The sequence below is a fragment of the Erpetoichthys calabaricus genome, chromosome 7 (assembly GCF_900747795.2).
Source record: "Erpetoichthys calabaricus chromosome 7, fErpCal1.3, whole genome shotgun sequence".
Classification (NCBI taxonomy): domain Eukaryota; kingdom Metazoa; phylum Chordata; class Cladistia; order Polypteriformes; family Polypteridae; genus Erpetoichthys; species Erpetoichthys calabaricus.
In genome coordinates this window covers 101,160,631-101,185,326 of record NC_041400.2, presented here as the reverse complement: position 1 = coordinate 101,185,326, position 24,696 = coordinate 101,160,631, and the positions used below count along the sequence as shown (strand labels likewise).

At 37.6% G+C, this 24,696-nt stretch overlaps 1 protein-coding gene across 3 annotated transcripts in view; it reads left to right on the top strand.

Annotated features, from left to right (window-relative positions):
• The window catches only part of LOC114655114 (cortexin-3), an 85,521-nt gene extending 62,511 nt beyond the window's left edge, over positions 1 to 23,010 (top strand). For all 3 annotated transcript variants that reach the window (XM_028805993.2, XM_028805992.2, XM_028805991.2), the window contains one exon: positions 22,130 to 23,010. In XM_028805993.2, the coding sequence (XP_028661826.1) occupies positions 22,171 to 22,464 (294 nt within the window). In that variant the 5' untranslated portion in view covers positions 22,130 to 22,170 and the 3' untranslated portion in view covers positions 22,465 to 23,010. The remainder of the gene's footprint in view (positions 1 to 22,129) is intronic.
• The last annotated feature ends 1,686 nt before the right edge of the window (positions 23,011 to 24,696 follow it).

Sequence of the window (24,696 nt, the reverse complement as noted above, 5' to 3'; positions counted from 1 at the left end):
CATTCTTTTCTCGTTCTTTTTGCATAGCCTTACGTCTGTGTGCAAATCGTTTATATGTAATTGTATTTTTTTTAACAGAATCTCTTTTTTTCATTATAACGAGCAATGCAACGTGAAGATTTTGAAAAAGCTTCTCTTATGGAAGTTAGATGAAGTAAGTTTGATGAGATTGAAGGGGTTTCAATTATTTCTCAAGGAAGCTTATTTATTTATTTACAGTATATGATATTAATGTCGCCACTGGCTTTAAAGTTGTATATTTGGTTATTCGATCTTGATTAAAATACAACAAAGGCTGACTACTTAAATAAACTACCTTAGCAAATCAGAATATTCTTGTAGCTGACCTGAATATACTGAATAATTCAGAACCCTTTGCTGTTTTCTTGTCTTCCAGCAGTTTTACAGAGATTGGAGTTAAAATGTTATACCACTATCTTATTCTTTAAAAGAAGATATTCTGTTGTCTAACATATGACAGTAATAAAATTAATGATCTGTTCTTTGGTGTTTCCTGAATACGGTAGCATACAGTATTTTACAGTGTGTAGAATTTTTAAGGTCTTAACTTATCAAATAGGAGTAATGTGACATAAATAAAGATATTAAAACAATGCAAGGAATATATGAAACATGAAATTGCTAAATGTAGCAGTACAAAGCAATTTTTATAAGTTTAAATCTTGAGGGAAAGGCATCAATGGATGACAGAAGCAGGTTCAGCTACTTTCCAAATTATTTCTAGTATTATCATCTGCACTCTGGCAAGGCAAAACAATGGTATAAACAGTGCCATTTTTAAACAAGAGTGATTCATGCATCTGCATACACTTTGGCCTTATTTTTAGCCACATACATTATAAAATGTATGGTACTGAATACATGACTGTATAATTTAAGCAGTTTAATTATTGATTAGTCTTCAATGGCCTATTTCATTGCAGAGTACTCTCATTTGAGCACTAGTAACTTCAAGAATAATTAAATTTCACCGTTTGCCAAGAGCAGACTGCTTGACTTTTAAGTTCTTAATTTATTAGGGGACATGCAATTTAAGGAACATCAATTTATTTAAATGTATAAACAGGTACATCTTCTTGGTGACCTGCAATTGGATTAAACAGGTTTAAAAATGTATATATTATATATCATATGTATATGACAGAGCTGTTCTTGTTACTGTGTGTCTTAAAGCATGCTGACAAATTCAAAATGCATTTGCAAAGTCCATTGATTACTGGCTAAAGACAGTTAAGCCTCTGAAAATTTTTATTATGCAATTATTATTTTTCTTATTTGGATTGGATGGTATACTATACTTATAACTATTTTTACCTATTCCATGAATTACCTCATGTCAACATAAAATTTGGTAGACATGTCTCAGCTTAGAAAGTACTCATTCATCTCCCAAGCGAAAAGTCTTATATAGTCTTAAATGAGGAATTTAGTAATTGTATACTTGCAGTCTAGTACTATGGGATGGATGGAGTTTAAATCAGGTCCTTCTATTCTTTATAGCCATATTTAGGTACTGTTAGGTGTCTTGCCACATTTCATTTTTCAAACTTCAGCAATTGTCTTGATAGAATGTTGTTATCAACGCAAATTTCAATTGTATTAACAGAACATACATTTAAGTCTCTGCAAAAAAACCACTATATGTAGATATTTACAGTATTCAAGGTGAGCTCTACATTCTGGAAAAGGCAATTATAGAGTATATAGGTCTCTTTTATCTGTACTTTTCCAAAGCAATGGAAAATTCCAAGCAATGGAAAATTTTCTGGTAACTCAGTTTGTTAATGTTTATGTGCCTGACACCCACAAGTACTGTATGACCATTTATGAGACCTTGATTGTTCAGAAGTAGATGCACTACTTAAAGAGAGGTGTAAAACTTTGTTGCTCCTGAAATTCTAGCAAGTGAAGAGGCACAGCACTTCACTGTATTGACCAGCAGGTTTTTATGTGTTCATCTTCTAAAACTATTTTTTTCCTCTTATGATTATGGCTTGATTATTATGTTTATAAACAATTTAATTTATTTTCATAACCTACATTTGTCAGTTTTATTCCCTCTATTTGTGCTAATTGCTTCTCATAACCACAGCCATGTTGTTCTTAACTGAAGATTGGTTGCTAGATACATGATCTGAGGTTGTGCTGCATTGCATCATCACACTTTTATTATGTACTATTATGTGTCTCTATATTCTGATAAATACAACATTCCAAGAATAAACACTAAGTAGTGCAAGTTACGAAAAGGCAATCTTAGTTTTTATTAACACTTGTTTTTTGTCTTTTTGACCAATGATTTTTGTGTAACATCTTAATTTCATTTGCTAGGTCATTTTTATCTCCTGATGTAGAACCTAACAACATATTTTCACCTCTCGTTTGTTTTACATTTTTTTCTCTCAATCTCCTGGTCCCTACTCATTTAGTTAAAACATTTTAGACTGGTCATTTACTTCCCTTTGGCAATAATAAAGCTTTGCTTGCTAGAGGGTTTTGCCTGAGATTCGACAGTCACACAGCCAAAATAACCTAATGGTCTCAGTATAACTGTTCAACAGTTATGGTTTTAATTTAATAACTCACAGGCTCATGTAGAAAATCCTGAAGTGACTCAGGCAGGTCCATCCATAAAACACCTCATCACAAACATTTTTACACAAGTAACTACAGAGGCACAGCTGCTTTGGCCAATATGCATTATCCTACCCAAATGATAGGTCAATGACAGCATGAGTTTAGAGTTGCCACCCTTCATCTAGTAAAATTTAGACAAGGAAATAAGTTGTTTGGCGGCTATATTGTAATTTTGAAAATCCTGGCAGCTGGTGGGGGCAAACATGTTTTAAGAAAAATATGAGATGGCATATTACAGTCTTGAAGAAGTTATTAGTCTTGCCATAAAAAGATATACTCCTTTTGATTACCATAGAATTGAAAGCACATTCATTTAAAACCAGTTATTGTATAACCATATAAGAAAAGACAATAAAGAATCACATAAATCATTGGATAAAAAAAAAAATGGTATATTTCCCAAAAATAGAGGGAAGGTTGTGGAAAACTGAAGTACTCACCATATTTAGGGGGTTGGGTGGACATTTGTAGTTAATCCAATTTTAGAAATTGCATTTCAGTGCTGGTTATTATCAGTAGTTCTATTAATATTGGTAATGGGGGAAATTTTATTAGTTAATTTCTAATGAATCAACTTGTTATTCACCCTTTCGCAATGAAGCACAAACTACAAATACTCTCTACAGATGGAGGGCCTATTGGAAATGGTCTATTGACGTTTGTAACTTCTCCTTTGCTTCTTCAAACTGTCAGCTTTCACACTGAGAGGACATCATGTTTTTATAATTGATTGTTTTAAACCTTGGGCTATCCAAAAGGTTTGGATTAACTATTTACTTCCCTTCAGCTAAAATAGAAATGCAATTACTTGCTTAAAGTTTTGGAATGATAGAGTGCTGACCTGCTAAAATTGTTCAACATTCTTCATCATTTTGGTAGTTTTGAATGATATCTTCAGCATCTTGTATTTCTAGTTTTTTGTCTACTTTCAGATTAACCGTGTAGCGCTTTGTAATATTTATCTCAAAACTGGCCTTATTAATAGACTGTAGAGTCAACTGTAATTTTATTAAGCTGCATAACCTCATGGAGGACTGTTCCTTGGTCATCATATAAGGGCTATCCTGTAACTTCAATGCAAGGAGCAGAGGGGCCAAGACCAATAGCCTAACAACCAAAACAGCAAAGCCCTCAATAGATCATCCTGCATAGTGAATCAAGGAGGAGGAGGTTGGGAACATGCATTGATACAGCACATTGCCGCATTCACCACACAATAAACCACCTCAGGATACCAGATTAGGGTGTGAGGGCAGCCATGCCTGGGTGACACCACAGCACCACACTTGTTCAAATGGAATGGGACAGTGTGAGGTTTTTATTTTACAGTGGCTGGAGTGCCATTCCTGCCATTCCTCCAAGATTTCCCTGAAAGTTGTAGGACCCGCTTGCAGGGCTGGGGGCAAGTTAACATCATACCCAGGATGGAGCAATTACAGGTTAAGGCCCTTGCTCAAATGCAATCACTTCTGTCATTTATGGGATTCAAACCAGCACAGATCTCTAAACTAAGAGCCACCACTTTGCCCACTCAAGACTTTCAACAAATACAGCATTGTTTGGTGTAGATTATCAAATGAAATTTGTCCTCACTTAACTATAGTCTTTCACACATTTCTCTTCAAAATGTTGAAAGTTGAAGCTTTCTGTGCTCCAGAACTTCTTTACAGTATAAAAGGCAGGGGTCTGAGAACATCCACAATTTCATCAGTGCTTGGTCTCCTTCATCCAGTTCATTGTCTTCTCGGTGAACAGTTTCTTGAAATGTGTACAGGTGCTCAAGTAGTATATACTGGCATTTTTTATTGGGGTTATTGTACAGTATATTTGGTTGACACATTAATTCAAGGCATCTTATGATACCAGAATATATTTTAATTGTCTGCATGCATTTTCTACAATTGCAGCAAAGGCAGGATAAGTTATGGTCACACAGTTAGTTGGAGGTTGGAAATAAACTTGCACTCTTATGGTTTAAAGCCCAATGCTTTTCTCACTTTGAATGATGCAGACGAGTCAATTGGCTCAGCATTGTAATGACATGCCTTGGTATCTTTTCTTCCTGGCTGAAGATGGATGCTCCCACATATCTGAGTTTCAGCTGTTTAGTTAAATTGATTTTTAGCATTGGACTTGTTCTGAAGCCAGGAAAAAAATAATTGTGCAAGCCTGGTCTGCATCATATTTCAAAATTCCCTGAAAAATGCAGTACTTCATTAACTCAAATGCAGTACTCCTTTAACTCATCAACATAGCTCGAAGGTAACTGACTCATGAGTCTATCTACAGTACATGGTACCCTCATTTCAGGTCATAGCCAGTCTCACAATCTAAGATTGAAGAATAATAAGCATGGAATAATTGAGGAGTGTAAATGTATCAAATATTTCAGTATTCAGTTTCATTAATGAAGCATTAAATCTTTCTCTTATTGTGAAGCCGCTAACAATTATACCTGCTTTTATTACTCAATATGTGAAATTGTGATGATTAGGAATATGCTTTCTAACAAATGCTGTAGCCAAGTTGTTTTCACCAAGTAGATTCAGGGGTCCCATAATGACATATGCTCTTTTTTTTAGGTGGGAGTGGAATATCAAAAAACTATTTGGGGTCATTTTTCTACTGTCTAAGATTAGTTGTGATACCTTACAATTCTCACCAGATGTAATATTAAGCATCATATCTGGAAATAGCTGCCATGAAGGCAGAAGAATAAATAATTTAAGATGAAGATTTACATTAATTCTCTCAGTGTGGTCGTCCGAGGAACAAAATTAATTGGGCATCAACCCAGCCATTCCTGTTTACTTTAAATAATAACAAAGAAAACAAATGCACAATGGTGTTAAAACCACAACAAACAATACCCTCCTTTAAGCTTGGGGAAAGGTAATTCTGTTATTTAGGTAATAGAGGAGCTCCTTCTCTTTTGTTGCTCCATCATGAAGTGACGCCTCCTTCCAGGTGGTCATGCTTTTATGGCCCAGGGACTGGAATAGGAAAGGTCAGTTGCCCTCACTTGCCGTTTTCTCGGTACTGTGGAGGAAAAGGAAAACAATGTAATTAATGCCAGCACCCCCTCTTGGCCCAGGGTGGAACTACTTACCTGGGAGGAACTCAGAAGTTGACCCTCTGACACACATGCTTGACACCATGTTAGATTGAACAGTTTGCGCCTCATCATTTAGCCAGACAGACTAAAAAGTAGACTCAGATTATCAAAACATAATATGAAAAGTTCCATTCATTTCTTCAGTGTAAGTTACAGGTTATGATTTGAATAAAATGAATGGCTGCATATAAGCCTGAGTGGGCAGAGCTCTGAAATAATTTTTAAAAGCGGATAACAAATTTTAGTTGGTATTCATCTGCATTCAGCATAAAAAGCAGATGATGAAATTACAGGATGGTATGTGTATTGATATGCGCTAGAAGAATTTGTTTTTTTTTAAGATTTTATGCTTCTATAAAATATTCATTTGAGAGAGTTGAGAGTTGGTGGATAGCTGCTATTCGGTTGCAGCTAGTTTGTCTAGTAATTTTTTGTAATCTGTTTTGCTTATCTGTGATGCCAGTTTTGCACACAGCTTGCATCTTCGCTTCTTTGATCACTGCCATTGATAGCCTTCCAAGTCTTTCTTGTATTTGTTGGACAAGCTTTTCCATTTCAACACTTTTTTTCTCTTTGAGGAAAGCAGAGAATGAGTCATTGAGAAACAAATCTGTCTACTATGTTGTTATAAGGCTTCACAATACTTCAGTGGATATTAAGTGTGCATGCCTACATGTACCTGCAAAGTGCATCGTTGTCCTTTTATACAAAGTGTATGTCACAGTTTTCACATCCATTTTCCTGCTGCTTCTTGAGAGTATTCACATAGTCAATGCGGAAAAATCAGTGTGAACAAAAATGTAACATTCTGCAGAAGAGTATGATTATCTGAATTAGTATCTAAATTAAATGATTTTGTCCAAATGCATAAGTGTGGACCCACATATGAGAAAGCAAGGTTTTGCCCTTTGAGTGAGTTGAGATTACATACTGAAGCCTGAACTTTAAAGTTACTTCATGCATACTGCATTGCGATTCTATATAGCTTGATAAAGATGGTACTGCTTCCCAGTACTGTTTGACCATTAACATTTTCTAAAGTAGCAGGACTCAAGTTTTGCTGTAAATGCAGAAGATAGTGATTGATGGACTGCATGTAGGGGACTGTTCTGAAGCCAGAGACCAAATGGTAAGAGGAAGTCAGTGAACATACTGTATAAAGGCTTCTGACACAGTAAAGACTTTACAGTAAACATGTTTGGTTAGATCTTGTAGGGTTAGTATTTCTGGATATTTTTGTTAATGCTCATCTTATCTGACATGGTACTGTGAATAACAGTAGTTAGAGTGACAGCAGTTTCCCCCTAAATTAGCATGTGATAACATTGTTGAGCAGAGTCTAAAACACAGGAAGGAGACTATGAAGACTCTGTATGTTGCTGCTTACAACCAAAAACTTTCACTTCACTTTTTGTTGCTGAAATTTATCATAGCAACAACAAGCAAAATTCCACAGGTTATTTTCTGTGTGCTTAACATGTTCCGTACATAAAGCAAAAAGATGTAGCAAGACACAAAGTATATTTTCATTCAAACAAACAGATAAATAAAGCAGGAAAAATATATGAAACTTGAGAAAAAGCACCTTAAATAGGGTTCAAAGAAAGATATCTTCAGTGTCGCTGCTTACTGTTCAGAAATGAGTTGTGGTGGTTAAAGCAATTAGAATACAGGCTAGAAAAAAGGAAAAAGATATACAGTAAGTTACAGATTAAGTACAGAGGTTTAATGTTAATATAGTTTCCATTTTTAACTATTAGATGGCACCTGTGGCCTGCAGGGAATGTCTCATAAACTTAAACACCAATGCAGCAGACCAAAATGACTAAACAAAATAAAGGCTTTAATAACAAAGTCTCAATAAGTGACACAGGGGAACAATAAAGTACAACCAAAATGAAAAATAATAAACACCTCTGCCCTCAGGGCCTAGCTAAACAATAGTAGCCCCTGGCTAATCTGTTAACACTTTTCCCCTGCTCATTTTCCACTACTTGGATCTCCTTCCTCTCTCTGTCCAGCTGAGTTCTTATCACCAGCTGCCTCCCAACTCTAAGCCCTCAGAGCAAAGGAAGCAAGTCTGTTTTACACTGAGTCTTAACCACCTGCTGGGTACCCTGCTGTAAGCACTTCCTAGGTTCTGCTTGTCATTGATCTCTGGTGTCGTATGGGAAGGAGTCCTCCTAGCAGCACCAAAGATTCCTGCATGTAATCCCCACTTCAGAGGCATACTGGAGAGGACCAGATTGGTTGTCCTCCCCAGTGTACCCATGAGGCCACAACATATTGCCCCCTGGCAGTATGAGGAACCCCAAACCCTGTAAATAGGACTCATATTGAGACCTCCAGGATCCTGAAATACCTCTTGTTATGAGGGAATCATTTTCTGCTTGTCAATAAGGGAACTACTTCTCAGACAAACTTCTCACACTGCTCAATAAATTAGAACTTCTCACCCCTTCTTTTACCTCAATTAACAATTTTGCTTAGTCCATAGCTGAAATTGTTAGAAGTTTTGTGAAAAACAATATGCCTAATTTTCCTCACTTTCCTGCAGTCATCATTCCTGAAATAATACTGGCTAGTTTTGATCAAGAGAGGAGTAATATTTCAAGGTTTTATTAACAATTTTAAAATTACTAAAATGTCTCAGGGAATGTTAGGGAAACATTATATTTCAGCTTAATGCATAAATGTCAATTCTTAATTTGTAAGAATGTAAGTACTGTTGTGTAACCAGTAGATATTTAGAGTAACGTTAATAAACAATTCAAAGTTAATTTAAACAATGATATAACATATTCAAATCTATGTTATACCTTTTGAGAAAATGTGCTTGTAGATGGTTATCAGAATATATTTTCTATAGAATCAAGATTATTTTCTTTTTAGGAATTAGCATAAATATTTTTAACAGCATATGTCTTTGTATTAAAAATTGTATTTATGACAGGACCTGTTAAAAAGTTGTATATATATGATTTAAAAAGTTTGGAAAAATAAGTAATCTATGATTTTTAAATATGTAGTATACCAACATAAATAGAAATATGGGTCTGCTTCACTTCTTTGAGTTTTAAATGTGAGAGTAGTATTTGATCCCATCTTACATGAAAAGTTTTTATTTAAAAAATTCAAGGCTGTAATTTGAACAGTAAAAGTGTCCTAACAAATCTATTTGTGACTAATCTTTTAAATAAAACTTTTTTTTTGTTAGATTATCTTTTTTTACAATTTTTTTTAATATGACTCTTATTAAGTTAACATCAATGACAAAGATGATATGTAATATGATCTATCAAAGCCTTGCAGAGATTTTTCAAAATACATTACCAAACACTTCAACTTGAACCACTTGAGTCAGGAATAGTAAAATTATTGCTAATGTAGTGGCCAGCAGATGAAAGCACTCACTGATTGATGGAGGCCAGCTAGAGGCAGGGTCTGTGGTGTAACACAATCCGCATGCCCATATCTTTGTATCTCTCTCATCTCAGTCCTTTTTACATTTTCGAAAAGGGCATCTGGAAACCCAGAAGAAAGTATTTACATTTTGTAATTAACTTGCTTTCAAACTCAAAAATTTTCATTTCTTAATAAAGACAAAGTTGACCTCTACACAATCCTAATGTAAATTGAGCTATCACATAAAATAACGAATTTCTGGTACAGATCAGACAAAGCCGGAAACTTCGATGTACTTTATGTTGTGACCTGTAGGCGGGGTTGAAGCACCTGTACATTCAATCCAATACCACCAACAAGGATTGCAGAGGTTAATGCATCACTTCCAGTTTCTCATGGAGCATCGCAGTGTCCAGGGGCCTCATGCATAACGCTGTGCGTAGAATTCACAGTATAACATGGTGTAAGGATAAAAGCGGAAATGTGCGTATGCACAAAAAAATCCAGATGCGTAAATCCCGGTCAGCATGAAAAGTAACACACATGCACGTGCCTGCTGTCACTCCCCAAACTCCTCCCAGAATTACGCCTCTTTGAATATGCAAATCAATATAAATAGCCCTTAAGCTCAGCGTTCTGTGAAAAGGCAATGGCAAAAGAACAGGGGGGAAAATAAAAGAATTTCACCGAATACCAAGTGAAGGCAAGGAAAAACTTACTATTTGTTTGTTTAAACAGTGGTATAAACAACAAAATGAAGTTGATCGAGTGACATAGAGTGTCAGTGAAACTCGAAAGCTCAAGTTCACAAAGTCGCACATTGCCCGAAATAAGAAAGAAGTTGCCAGATATCAAAGTGAAAAGGCGAGTCGTAGCCCACCATCTGAGTGTCATATGAAAGCTTATTAGGGTACAGAGAAAAAAAAATAGGCACACAGTGGGAAAAAAGCTGAAAATGTCAACTTTAATCTCGAAATTTCCACTTTAATCGCATAGTTTACTTTGTCATTAAAGTAGAACATCATAAACTTCATCTTAAAATCGTTTAATATAATAGCTTCTCAAATCCCATCGTAACTAAAGTAGTACGTTAAATGCTTTGTTTTGTATTTGATCTTCTATGTGCTCTATGTGTGTGAATCACTACGTGCTTCTTAAACGGGCTTTCTCTTCCTCCAACAGGACACAGAATCCATTACATTCATAATATTACAGCTCTCTAAAATACTGAGATGTATACTTGATATCATGTTCATGATGATAGGAGTTAAAGCATGTTATTAAACATGGGAACATGGTGGCACAGTGATTGTTCCTGCTTCACGCAAGATGCTTCCTGCGCCGTGCGCGACCTTCAATGAAATAATTTATTGCAGCAGTACTGTCTGTTTCAAACATACTAACCTCCAATTCTTGTCCTTACTTTTCTTTCTCCAAATACCCAATCGCCACACAATCAGCTCTGTAATAGACGTTAAGTCATCTGTAAGCTTAGAACGCCGATACTTCAAAACTTTTAAGGAACATTGAAATATCTTCGTAGTACATGTTTAATTATCCTATCCATCTATCCTTCCAGTGTCGCACCAGCCCCAGCAAGAATACAGCGCGAGGCAGGAACAATCCATGAACAGAGCGCCAGCTCCTCGCTAGCGCTGCGGCACCGTGTCCTCACATGTTTTATTAACAATATAGATTATTTAAATGAAGTTAAAGTTTTATCTGTATAATATAATAAACATGTTTTGCTGCATTTCATCTTAAAAATGATATCGTCATCATATGTAAATACGCGCTTTATAAAGTGGCTCAGGTTGTGCAATATTATAACTGTATCGCAAGTTTACAGTGAGGTAATTGTACTTATAAGTACTAACAGTTCTACAAAGAGCACTTGATGGACTGATTGAGTGCGTTTATAGTTCTTGGGATGAAACTGTTTCTGAACAGCGAGGAAAGGCTCTGAAGCGTTTGCTATATAAAAGCAGTTCAATAGATAGATAGATAGATACAATAGACAGCATGGCTGAGGCAGCATGTGCTTGATGCTGTATACCGATAATCTCTTTCCAATCAGCTGCTGTAGAGCTGTGATTCTCCACTCAGATACAGTGATATAAATATTCCGAGTGGTGCAGTGAGAGTAATATGGAAAAAGATGATCCGCTGTGGCAACCCCTAATGGGAGCAGCTGAAAGAAGAAGAAGGTGCAGTGAGAGTAACAACGCTAAAGCAGCTATGGTATTTTGAATCGTTTGACCATTCTGTGGACCATTATATTGTTACAGGTTAATTACAATCAGATGCATTAAACTAATAAACAATATGCGGTTAATTTCAGTGTATTTATAAAGCCACATCAGGAATGTGGATCTAAAAAAGAAAGGGAAACCACACTGGAACAGTAGCACTGCTTTGACGCTAGGTGCCACCAGTTTGCAAAACTGAGCAGAGAACTTGCGTATGCTAAGCATTTAGCTACCGTGAAAATGTGCGCCAAGTTTAGGTTTTATACATCGCGATTTGAGCGTGGAAATGGGCTTACGCAACATTTTTGTGTGTATACACCGTTTATACATGATGCCCCAGGTTTCTAGACTATAGTACAGTTTGGTACACTCTCTTTTCTGCAACAAGGAGGCTTTGGACTCATCCATCAACTTCTGATTTGTGATTCCATTTCCAGGTCTCCATTTTGGTTTTCCTCGAGTGCTTTGCGTTCTTCCCCATGATCAGCTTTGACCATCTTCCTTTGATGTGCATGCTGCTCTGTCCGTCCTGTTTATCATGGCCTAAGGAAAGAGGATTGCAGGAGATGGCTAGCTACAGGTTCACCTCTCAACTGGTAAACAGACATTTTTTAGGTAAATTGCTCACTGACTGTTTTAATCTTGTAGTGGTTATAACCTGGGCAATTATTGAATCTCCCATGAGGACTTCCAAGATGTTCAAAAAGAAGTACCATCTTTCTTTCAGTTGGGACCTCCTGTAAATCCTTTTACAGAGACCCACTTCCTACCGCATCCTTCAGGCATGTGCGTGAACACATCTCAAAGGCAGATTTCTAGGTCCCTGAAATTGCTCCTCTGTTTGAGCATTTTCTTCCTTGTGGTTATCTTATTCTGACCATTACAGTTTTTCAATGTATGTTGCACATTCTTTCTAAGCCGACAGCCAGCAATCATGCTGACTACGCCACTTTTGACCTGTAGGGGGCTTTGCAGCACCCCCAAACCACAGACACAACTGCATAGACGCAAGTTCCGGGCTCATATGCAAGGTTTATTAATTACAATACCTTACAAAGGCTTCTCACTTGTTGTATAAACACAAGTATTCACCTCTCTCTCTCTCTCTCACTCTCTCACCCTTTTTTCCTCACAACTCCAGCTCGCCTGGCTACAGCAGAGCAGCTCCTTTTATCTGAGACCTGGGAGTACTTCTGGTACCAGGGCATAGCCTGCTGGAAGCACTTCCAGGTCAAAGAGAAGTCCCAGAAACTAGGGTCCACGAATCCCAGCAGCAACCCCTGGCAGCCCCTACAGAACCCAAAAGGGCTGTCCCATGGAACTACAGATCCCAGCATGGATTGTGAGTTACCATGTGGGAATCCTAACCCAGGGATGCTGACATCTAGTGTATCAGGGAAGTAAATAGTTTGAACAGGACAACTCCCCTGATTCTATCACTACTGTATATTGGTCTCCCAGTCAGGTAAGGAAGCGGAATCTATCCCAGCAGGGATGCTAGCATAACTAATTGTCTGGCAGGGAACATCCTTCTTTTTTTCCTTCTGGCCAAACAATGGACTGGAACCTATGCGTGTTGTCTATTATAATGTCTACTTCAAAAGGGTGAGAATGTGCAGTGCAACTCGTGCAGTGAAACATAAAAGATAGCCATACTTGCCTTCTCAAATGTTATCTGAAATGGAATTCCTGCTCATCAAGACATTTACAACATTTACATATTATTTTCTTGGAAACATATGAGCATATGTTCCTCCTGTGTTCACATGGGAATTGGTGCTGGTAAACTGGCCCATTTGTGTGTAGTTGATCACCCTGCGACGGACTGCGATGGCACCCTGTCCAGGTGGTGTTGCAGCCTTTAGACCAATGATTTTAGGTTAGGCTCCAGTTGACTTGTGGCCATATGCCAGATAAGTGAGTTAAAAATGATGGATATGAATATGCTATTTACATTAGTCATTTTTTTTATTGGGGCACAATAACAGAGTCAATTGTGGAAATCTTTGGTTCAGGAAGGTTTCTGTCAAAAGGCACTGAAGAGTGGTAGCATCATCATTTATGACTGTGTGCATTTTCTGAACCAACCAGTAGATATTCATTAATCATACCCTTCTTAAGCTTTAAATGAGATATGTGTTAACCCACAAAGTAAAAAGGATCAGCTCCTTCACCTTGGCCATGTTATAGATATAGGAAGGAAAGCTGAAGACACTCTTACAGGACTGGGGACAAAAATATAACAGTATGATGGAAAGCACTAATTACTAAGATAGACTGAATGAAGAGTACAGATTGCAACTCAGAAATCAGATATAACAACCATTTTTCTGCATGTTCATAAAATTGCTCTAGAAATTTAGTGGCTCACTTGACTCATGCTCTTTAAATGAAATCTGCTCTGTTGGGAACACACTCAGTAATAACTAAAGCACTATAATGCCACCCACATGAAAGCCAATACCCTGTGAGCATGGCGCCAGAGAGTGATAACATGTTTCATGTTGATTTGCCATGAAAGTAAGCATTTCACAGTACTTTTTTATGTATGACAATAAACTAAACTAAATGCATAAGTAAACTGGTCATTTTCTGGCTGTTATTTTCTGCCTGTTGTCTCATGCGGATGACAAGGTAGAATAGCTACTGTGAGTTTTATATTTGAACTCTTGCTTTGGTTGTTTCACACCTTTTGTTTCGGCTCGAATTCCTATTTTTCAGCAACATGGAAACACAAGGGTACTTATTCCTGTTTATGTTGATCAAAGCATTCAATATATCTTGGAAATTTTAATCTATAATGCAAAAGTATATAGCAGTGATAAACAAAGCAGGCAAGTTTTGATTTGCATACGTTTTTTTGAAACTGCAGCAAAAATTGTTTATTTGGTGATTGTGCAGTTGTAAAATGAGAAACTCAATAAAAATAAGTTTTTGGATGTTTTTAATGCTTTTTGGGGTGGTAAAAAAATTAATGTTTCTCCCTGAAGCCTTGTTTACATTTTAGTATTGTCCTCTGTTCTCTTCTGCAGCTTCCTAATGCATATAATCTGTCAACACAAATAAAATCAATTCTGTTTATTCCTCTCGTTGACATCACAGTGCAGTATGATTTTAAAAATGTGACATGCTGCCTCTTTTCAAGACAAAGACACACTAAAATGGACTACACAAGAAGCTGCCACCCACCCTTATCGCCATTATTTAGCAACTGCCATTTCCTGTTTCTTGATTCCTACAAAAGAGATTGAGGATAACCACTCTACAAGCACTATGGAGTTTGAAGATTCTTTTCTGCCTCCAGTGCATTTTTACGATTGCCATCACGAAAACTGTAACCACAATTGGCAAAGTTTGGGATCATACTACCAGAACACATCTGGCAGCCCAACAAAATGTCAACAAATGACAGGAAATGAGTCTAGTCATTTTCTTGTTCTTCTTCTTGTTCTTCTTCTTGTTCTTCTTCTTCTTCCGGCTGCTCCCCTTAGGAGTTGCCACAGCAGATTTTCTTCTTCCATATCGTCCTGTCTTCTGCATCTTGCTCTGTTACACCCATCACCTGCATGTCCTCTCTCAGCACATCCATAAACCTCCTTTTAGACCTTCCTCTTTTCCTTTTGCCTGGTAGCTCCATCCTTAATATCCTTCTCCCAATTTACTGAGCATCTCTTCTCTGCACTTGTCCAAACCAATGCAATCTCGCCTCTCTGACTTTGTCTCCCAACCGTCCAACTTGGGCTGACCCTCTGATGTACTCATTTCCACTAAAGATATTTATTTAAATAGTAAATAACAAGGATATGCATGTGTAATTAAAGCAGATAAATACAGTGGAACCTCGGTTTGCGAGCATAATTCGTTCCAGAAACGTGCTCGTAGTCCAAAGCACTCGTATATCAAAGTGAATTTCCCCATAAGAAATAATGGAAACTCAGATGATTTGTTCCACAACCCAAAACTATAACATATAAAAATGATTAATACAAAATATAAAGTAAAAATACATAAAACAAATTAACTTGCACTTTACCTTTTAAAAGAATCATGGCTGGTGTGAGTGAGTTTCTAAACTCTTGTGGGATTGCACCCAACCGGACGACACGTGGAAGAGCGTCCCAAAGCAATCGCAGTCTCCCAGTGCTGTAGCAGTTCTCCGTAAAAGCGAATCCAAAAAGATCGCGGACACACTATAAGCGCCTGCCGTCAATGGGTGATACAAGGAACAAGGAACATTATAAATTTGCAGGGCCCTGCCTGACTGCTGTGTCTGTGTATAAATAACCGCGCTGTTGCTGTTTCAAGCTGAATAAAGCTTGTGTTGCTAAAGTACTGAGACTCAGCTTCGTGTTTTAGGGTGCAAGACGGGGACTCGCACGTTATAGCACACACGCGCGCGCGAGCATACACACACACACGAGCACGCGCAAGCACACATACACAGACACACACACGAGCGCGCGCGTGCACACACACACACGCGCGCGCACACAGTCACAATGCTAATGCTATATTAAACACTATACGCTCGTACAGATGTTGACTATATGAGTGAGGCACGCCGACTCAGACGGAGAATAGGAGACGATTGCCCACAATCCCGCAGTGAGAGAGAGAGAAGAACCATCAGCTCAGTTGTCATCACATGACGCTCAGCAGATAAACTACTCGAACTGCAAAACCTCACTCGTTTATCAAGTGAAAAGTTATTAAAAATTTTTGCTCATCTTGCAAAACACTTGTAAACCAAGTTACTCGCAAACCGAGGTTCCACTGTACTTCCAGACAGGACTAAACACCTTTCTTCTTGTGTCAATGCCACAAATTTCTCTGGAAGCAAAGTACAATTTGTTTCCCAAATTGAGTTTTGTTGTGAATTCAATATGGTGTGAATTGGTTTGCTCATCACAAGTGTACAGGCTAATATGAGAGAGGTTATGAGAAATGGGCATCATACATAGCACAAAAAGTTTAGAGAACAAATAATAACTAAACCAATTAGTTTAATAAAAAACAAAAATTATCAAAAGCTTTGTCTAATATCTTCCATGTGGGTAATTACAAAAACACTTATAAGGTGAATTTGATGTAGTCACTAAACAAGTAAAACACTGTAATATGAGTGGAAAATGCTTTACATTTCACACTGACCCTAGTCTTTGTTGTGTGGTAGCATATACGCCAAACTATAGTAATATAAGGCGAATTTACCTGGGGCCTCATGTATAACGGCGTGCGTAGAACTCACACTATGACATGGCGTAAGCACAAAAGCGGGATTGTGCGTACGCACAGAAAAATCCAGATGCAGGAATCTGTGCGCACGCAAAATTTCACGTTCTTCCACTACATAAATCCCGATCAGCGTGAAAAGTAACGCACGTGCACGCGCCTTCTGTCCCGCCCCAACTCCTCCCAGAATTACGCCTCTTTGAACATGCAAATCAATATAAATAGCCTTCTGTGAAAAGACAATGGGAAAAGCACAGGGGAAAATATAAGAATTTCAGCGAATACCAAGTGGAGGCAAAGGAAAAACGTACTATTTGTTGATTTAAACAGTGGTATAATCAACATAAGAAAGTTGATCGAGTGACAGTGTCGGAGAAACTCGAAAGATCGAGTTCACAAAGTCGCACAGTACCCGAAATAAAAAAGAAATCACATATCAAAGTCGCCGTGAAAAGGCGACTTGCAGCGGACCGTCTGAGTGTCATATGAAAGCTTATTAGTGTACAGAGAAAAAAATAGGCACACAGTGGGGAAAAAAGCACGAAATGTCAACTTTAATCTCGAAATTTCCACTTTAATCACGTAGTTTATTTTGCCATTAAAGTAGAACATCATAAACTTCATCTTAAAATCGTTTATTTTACTAGTTTCTCAAGTAGCACGTTAAATGCTTTGTTCTGTATTTGATCTTCTATGTGCTCTATGTGTGTGAATCACTACGTGCTTCCGTTCTTTCTCTTTCTCCGACAGGACACAGAATCCATTACATTCGAGATATTACAGCTCTCTGAATAATTAAAATACTGAGATGTATACGTGATATCATTTTCATGATGATAGCAATGAAAGCATGTTATTAAACATGGGAACACGGTGGTGCAGTGATTGTTCATATCTCACGCAAGAGGCTTGCTGCGCCATGTGCGACCTTCGATGAAATAATTTATTACAGAAGTACTGTCTCTTTCAAACATACTTTTCTTTCTCCAAATACCCAATTGCCATACAATCAGCTCTGCAATAGACGTTAAGCCATCTGTAAGCTTAGAATGCCGATTCTTCAAAACTTTTAAGGAACATTGAAATATCTTCGTAGTACATGTTTAATTAATCTATCCGTCTATCCTTCCAGTGTCGCGTCAGCACCAGCAATAAAACAGCGCAAGGCAGGAGCTATCCGTGAAGCAGCTATACGCTGCGGCACCGTGTCCTCACATGTTTAATTATTAACAATGCAGATTATTTAAATGAAGTTAAAGTTTTATCTGTATACTATAAGCAACATATTTTGCTGCATTTCATCTTAAAAATGATATTGTCATCATACGCGCTTTATAAAGTAGCGCAGGTTGTGCAATATTATAACTGTAGTGTAAGTTTACAGTGAGGTAATTGTACTTATAAGTACAAACAGTTCTGCAAGGAGCACTTGATGGACTGATTGAGTGCGTTTATAGTTCTTGGGATGAAACTGTTTCTGAAACGCAAGGTCCGTACAGGAAAGGCTTTGACGCTTTTTGCCGTGGTTGAGGTAGTGTGTACTTGAAACTGTATACCGATAATTCTCTTTCCGATCAGCTGCTGCTGTGATTCACACTCAGATACAGTGATATAAATACTCCGAGTGGTGCAGTGAGAGTAATATGGAAAAAGATGATCCGCAGTGGCAACCCTTAACGGGAGCAGCAAAAAGAAGAACAAGATGCAGTGAGCGTAACAACGCTAAAGCAGTTATGGTATTTGGAATACTATGGCTATTCCCTGGACCATTATATTGCTACAGGTTAATTACAATCAGATGCATTACACTAATAAACAATATGCAGTTAATTTCAGTGTATTTATAAAGCCGCGTCAGGAATGTGGAGCTAAGAAAGAAAGGGTGATCACACAGGAACAGTAGCACTGCTTTGACGCTGGGTGACTCCAGTCTGCAAAACCGAGTGGAGAAATTGCGTATGCCAAGGTATGAGTTACCGTGGAAATGTGCGTGGCTTTACGCCAAGTTTAGGTTTTATACATCACGATTTGAGCGTGGAAATATTCGTACGCAGCATTTCTGTGCGTACGCACCGTTTATACATGAGGCCCCTGGTCTTTAAAATTGTCAACCATAGTTTGGGGCTTCAGCCATTAAGGTTTATTATAGAGTAGGGTCACAGGGTTGTTGAAGTTTATCCCAGTAAGTACTGGGTTCAAAGCAGGGACAATCCCTGGAGAGGGTGCCAGTCCATTGCAGGTTGAACACACTCACAAGTACATACACACACCCACTAGGGCCAATTTAGCAATGCCAATTTACCTACAACCTGCATGTCTTTGGACTCTGGGAGGAAACTGGAGTACTAAAAGCAAGCCCATGTGGACACAGGCAGAACATGCAAGTTCCACCCAGGGAGGATCAGGAACATGAGCCCCGGTATCCTTGTTGTGAGGCAGCAGCACTACCACTGTGGACCTGTACCGACCCCTTACAAATAATTATCCAATAATATTCTTAAACCGACTCAGTCTAATTCATGACCACAAGGGGATGGCACCAATCCCAACAGCATCAGACACAAAGTAGAAACAAGCCCTAGTTTAGAATCATTAATTACCCTAACCAGCATATATGAAAACACATTTCTGAAAAATAGCCACCTTAGAATAAACTGCACAACTAGAAAGTATTTTCAAGCCCAATGAAATCTGAGCATTACATTAAGATTCATTTACTGTCATGGAGTATTATAATGCATGAAAGGATGCACATGATAGGCAAGAAGTTTGAATATTCTTAGACATTCAAATGATATCAGGGGATGCATTATGTGTTATGAAAACGTGACCATTACACCAATGCCTATGGGTAGATTGTTGACACCCAGGTGTATGGATCTATTGACCCTTGAAAGTCTATTTGGTTGGCAGTGGCAGTCCAAATATGCTTCTTATCTTCTGTTGTCTGGAGTTTGTCTAGACATTGGAACTTCACCTTCTTGATTTTTTCTAATCATATTGAAACTTTATTGCTGCACCCCATGCATGAAAAACTACAGCAGCCTTCGCTGCTTATTTATGTAATTGGATAGGAGTTATAAATACCAGAATATGAAAGGCTGTGGTAGTCTCCAAATATAGGGTGATTCAAAAATATTCATCCGATTTCAAAGTGCCATATTTTTACAACCGTGAGGCACCTGAAATTGAAAGAGGGGGTCATAGAGTTTCTGACTGTCACCGGAAAATGGCTACCTTCAGTCTGTGCATTTCTCAACAATGAGCTCCATCATCGCTGGATTGGCCGTAACGGAGCCCACAATTTGGCACTCCACTTCTGGCCCCCAAGATCACCAGATCTCACGGAATGTGACTTTTTTTGTGGGGTTACGTTAAGGATTCTGTTTATGTGCCACCACTCTCAACAACACTGGATGATCTCCGAAATCGCATTGAAAGAGCCATGAGTACAGTGACACCCGACATGCTCAATCGAGTATGGGATGAATTTGACTATCGCGTTGATGTTGTCCTTTGTGAACATTCCAGCCCAGATCACAGACAGATGCTAAGGACACAAGTACCAAAGCACGCTTGATTTTATTATTCTATTTACACAGTTCCAACAAGCACCAACACACTTTACTTTTTTTCTATTTCTTTTCTTCTTCTTTATCTCTTTCTTTCTTTCTCCTCCACTCTCCCTCCAGCAAGCTTCATCCTCCTCCTTCTGACTCTGGCTCCCGGAGTAGTGTCTGCTAGACCCTTATATTTGGGCACCAGGAAGTGCTCCAGGTGTCTGATGACGTGTTTCCGACAGCACTTCCAGATGTGGCAGAAGAGCTGCTCTCCAGGGCTCAGCAGTAATTGTAGCTCCCCCTGGCGGTGCCCGTGGATCCCAAAAGGGCTGTACCAAACTCCAATTCCCATTAAGTCTTGCACGAGTTCTGAGGCACTGCTGCAACCCAGGGGGGCTGCCATCTAACATTCCAGAGGAGGTAATGCTGTGGCCACACTTTCTCCCGTGGTGCTCCCAGCGAGGAGGCATCCCATAACTGAAGTTACTATTTTTGTATTTTAAAGGTCATTATAACCTGGCTATTGCATTATACAGTAAATAATCTGTATTTCTATGTTTGAATAAATTCACATTTGTAAAGTTCTTCAACACAGCTATAATAAGGTTTTATCATATAGGCACATGCATTTATATCAAATTTAAAAGTTTAAAAGTTTAGCTGCTGCATCAATAATTCATTATATTTTTCTTTCTCTTCAGTATTAGTAGAATTTAAAGGAATTTTGATGGCCTGTTCAGTTCTTTTCATACACTTTTTGCTCCAAAACCCAGGGTCAGTATCCCAAGTTGGTGTGCAGATATGCTTGTCTTCACAGTAGTGGTTTCCAGTCCCAGTCCTGTGGGGCCTAGTCCTGTGGGGCCCAGTGTGGCTACTGGTGTTTGTTCCAACCAATTTCACAATTTTTCAGTCAGTTTTACCTCTCATTGTTTAAGTATGTGGTCTTTTTACTACTCTTATACTGCGAGATTTACATGCACAAGAAATGTAGAAATATATGAGGTAAAATGATTCAGTAATTGTGGGGCTGGATGGAACAAAATCCTGTAGTCATGGGGTCTTGGATTTGAAACCACTGCCCTATACCACGTGTCAGGAGGCTGCTTTCAATGATATTTGCTTGGAAGGCATTGCATGGTTTCTGGCTGAATTATTCTGCATGTTCCTTTTGAGAAAACTAAAAGGAATTATTAGCAAGATGTATCAGCAAATGTATAGTTTGTCGATTGTGATTTATATTCTTTATCAAAGTACAGCCATGAACATTTTACTTTATTAAATGAAAATCCTTGAATTTTGCAAGGACACACACTTCTCGAGAAATTTTTCTATTATTTAATGACCTTATGCACAACCTCTGACCTTTTCTGGAATTACCTCTATGATAATGTATAAGTATTTTCTGCTCTTTGAGACAGCTAAACAGTAAAAATGCAGCCAGCAGAGGAACACAATTCCCATTATATATTAAGACTGGATAGATTAATGGTTCCAAGTCTGTGCCAGTTCGCAAAGTGAGGTTCACTTAATGGCTGCAGGTGAAATGTGCAGACATTTTAATTGACTTTATGCTATGCCTTGGCATGGACAGAGCGACATTGAGAAAGTACAAGGGCACTGAAGTATACCAATACCTCCACAGTGAAAAAGTGGGTCAAATTCTCCTTCACCAAGTTAATGTTATCGATTTAATGTTTCTGATGACAGAGCTAAAGTTCAGTCATTCAAATAAAGCATATAGTCAAGTATGAGTTAATATGAATGCAAGTTTTATATGTACATATATTTATATATATGAATACAGCAGCAAAAACAAGTTTTTTTTAAGTCATTTCAAATGTAAATCACTGCAAAGTATTGATTAATGTTGTTTGACTATTTTTACCACTTCCTACACTGTTCTTTTTCAGATGAAGGTGCTTATCCAGATATCTTCAGTTATGGAAAGTCAATGATGAGAAAGAAGATTTTCTTGAGATATCCACGTCAATTCTACTGTATGATGGATGGCGAGCCTTTCACTTCCACTCTTCTACCAGCAGGGGATGCTGTCCTTGACACCGGAATGACACTCGAGCAAAAGACTACCTTCGTCTTTGTCATTTTCCTTTTTATTTTTCTTGGGATTCTTATAGTTAGGTGCTTTCGGATTCTGCTGGATCCCTACAGGAGTATGCCCACATCTACCTGGGCCGATGGGCTCGATGGCTTAGAAAAAGGACAATTTGATTATGCATTGGCATGATGTGGTGTTTCAAAGTGACTCTTGGTGAAATTGGGAGATTAAAGGAATTGTTTTTTTTTGTAATGTTCTTTTTCTACATTAGGGTATAAAATCTATTGTTTCTATTCATATTTGTAAATGAGAAATGTACAATGCCAATCAGCAGACATTTCTCAAAAGAGAAAAAGACATATTATGCATAGATGAAGGGTCACAAGACTTTCACTTTCCCATTCTTTAGTAATGCACTGTGAAAAATGAGACCTATATATGATACCAAATTATAATACCACATCTACAGATGGCAGCTGGAGCACCCTCCTAGTTACCTTTCATTAATAATTTTCTGAGACTGTTAGGCATCTTTGTACTAAAAATGCTACTGTATAAAGTATATTTTCAATTTGATTTCTTGCACCAATTGCTTTCAGCAAGCAGGATGCAAAAGAAATTAGTTGTGAATATTTTATTAGAAGAGCCAAGCTGCATTAGGTAGAGGGCTTTGATTAGGATGCTTGCACAATGACCTCTACACTGTTGAATACATTATTCCTAAATTGAAGTGAACTTATTTTGTATGCGTCCTTTTATTATTTTTGCAGAGGAAGAGAAATTTTTTAAAAATTCAATGAAAGATAAATTTAAATTCAATTTAAAGATAATGTCAATAACATTTGCTTGGCCAAGTCAATAGGGTATAGGGGAAATATTGGACTGGGAACAAGTTTGCAATTTTTCCTTATATGCCTCTTCCAGTCTGATGGATTGCAGAAGGTAATGAGTAAATGAGCATCTGCCCATATAATGCAAAGCACAAATCCAGATTTATCTTTACTAATAGACCTAATTTTGACAGAAAAATGTGAGTTTCTTTATTTAATAAAAAAAGTAACTGACATTTTCTCAGAATCCCAAAACAATGGCAAGAGCTCAGGTTTCCTTTATTACTACATTATAATTCCATGCAGTTCAAACTGAAAAAAAAATTCAATGCTAATGTCATTTAATGTTTCCATATCACTTAGCAGGATGACGCAATTCATTTTGTTCATTCTAGATCATATTTAAAACAATTTAATTAAGCCAAATAGAATGCATTTAATACAAGCAAACAGACTAACAAGTAATATTTTGTGAAATTTGTGCTTCTTTCTGGAATAAATTAAATTAATGGAAATGGTATTGTCCTAATAGTAGACTGGTAACAAATTTTCAGCATCAGTTCAGCATCCTTGCATCATAAAATTATATGATAGGGGACTATACTGCAAGATGTTTATACTCTACATCACAAAACATCAGCCTATGGAATTAGGGTTTTCTTTAGAAAATAGATTGCTAATAATATTAATAAAGGAAAAAAGAAAATGTAACATAAAATAGATATGTATATAATGAAATTACAGGCTTTAGACTCATACACATAACAGTAAATATCTGTAGAAGGGGTGCAGATCAGTTAATTACATCCATCCATTATCCAACCCACTATATCCAAACTACAGGGTCACGGGGGTCTGCTGGAGCCAATCCCAGCCAGCACAGGGCACAAGGCAGGAAACAAACCCCGGGCAGGGCGCCAGCCCACCACAAAGTTAATTACATATGGGGTGGAATTTTAAAGCTGAGGAACTGGGCTAAATGAATAATTATTCAGTGGTCTTCTGCTTGTTTGGTAAGATGAAGATGTGAAATTTAAGTGCAATGGCATACTAGGTGATTCGATGAAACACACAATTTATTATGGGGCACTGGAAATCTAAACCATCTTTCAAAGCAATTGTGTACTCAACATGGAATTCATCTTACAGTTTATGATAAACATGGAAAATACATGCAAAATTACAGCATCAGCAGTTACTCTAGGAAGTTTTCATATGATGGAGATGATGATGATTGTTTTTGTGTTAGTGTGTGATTACATGTCAGCAGTGTTGGGTGTGAATTTTATCGTATTGCAGATGAGACAGCTTTACTCAGAAATTAGTCTGAATTTGATTATACAACTGATATTTTTTTACAAATGATAATTTAAAACACTAAATGGCTTGTGGAGATTAGAAAAGCATAAAAATGAATTTTTCTTTTTATTTTATATTGTGACCTTCCTGTCCTGGAAGCATCTGTCACTTGGAAGGAACAGACCTAGAATAGGGTGTGTAAGAAAAACACAGAAAGATTATAAAAGATTATAAAGAGTTGGGAAATCCTATATATTTGATAGCAAAAAAATAAGAAAATTTCAAATACAGT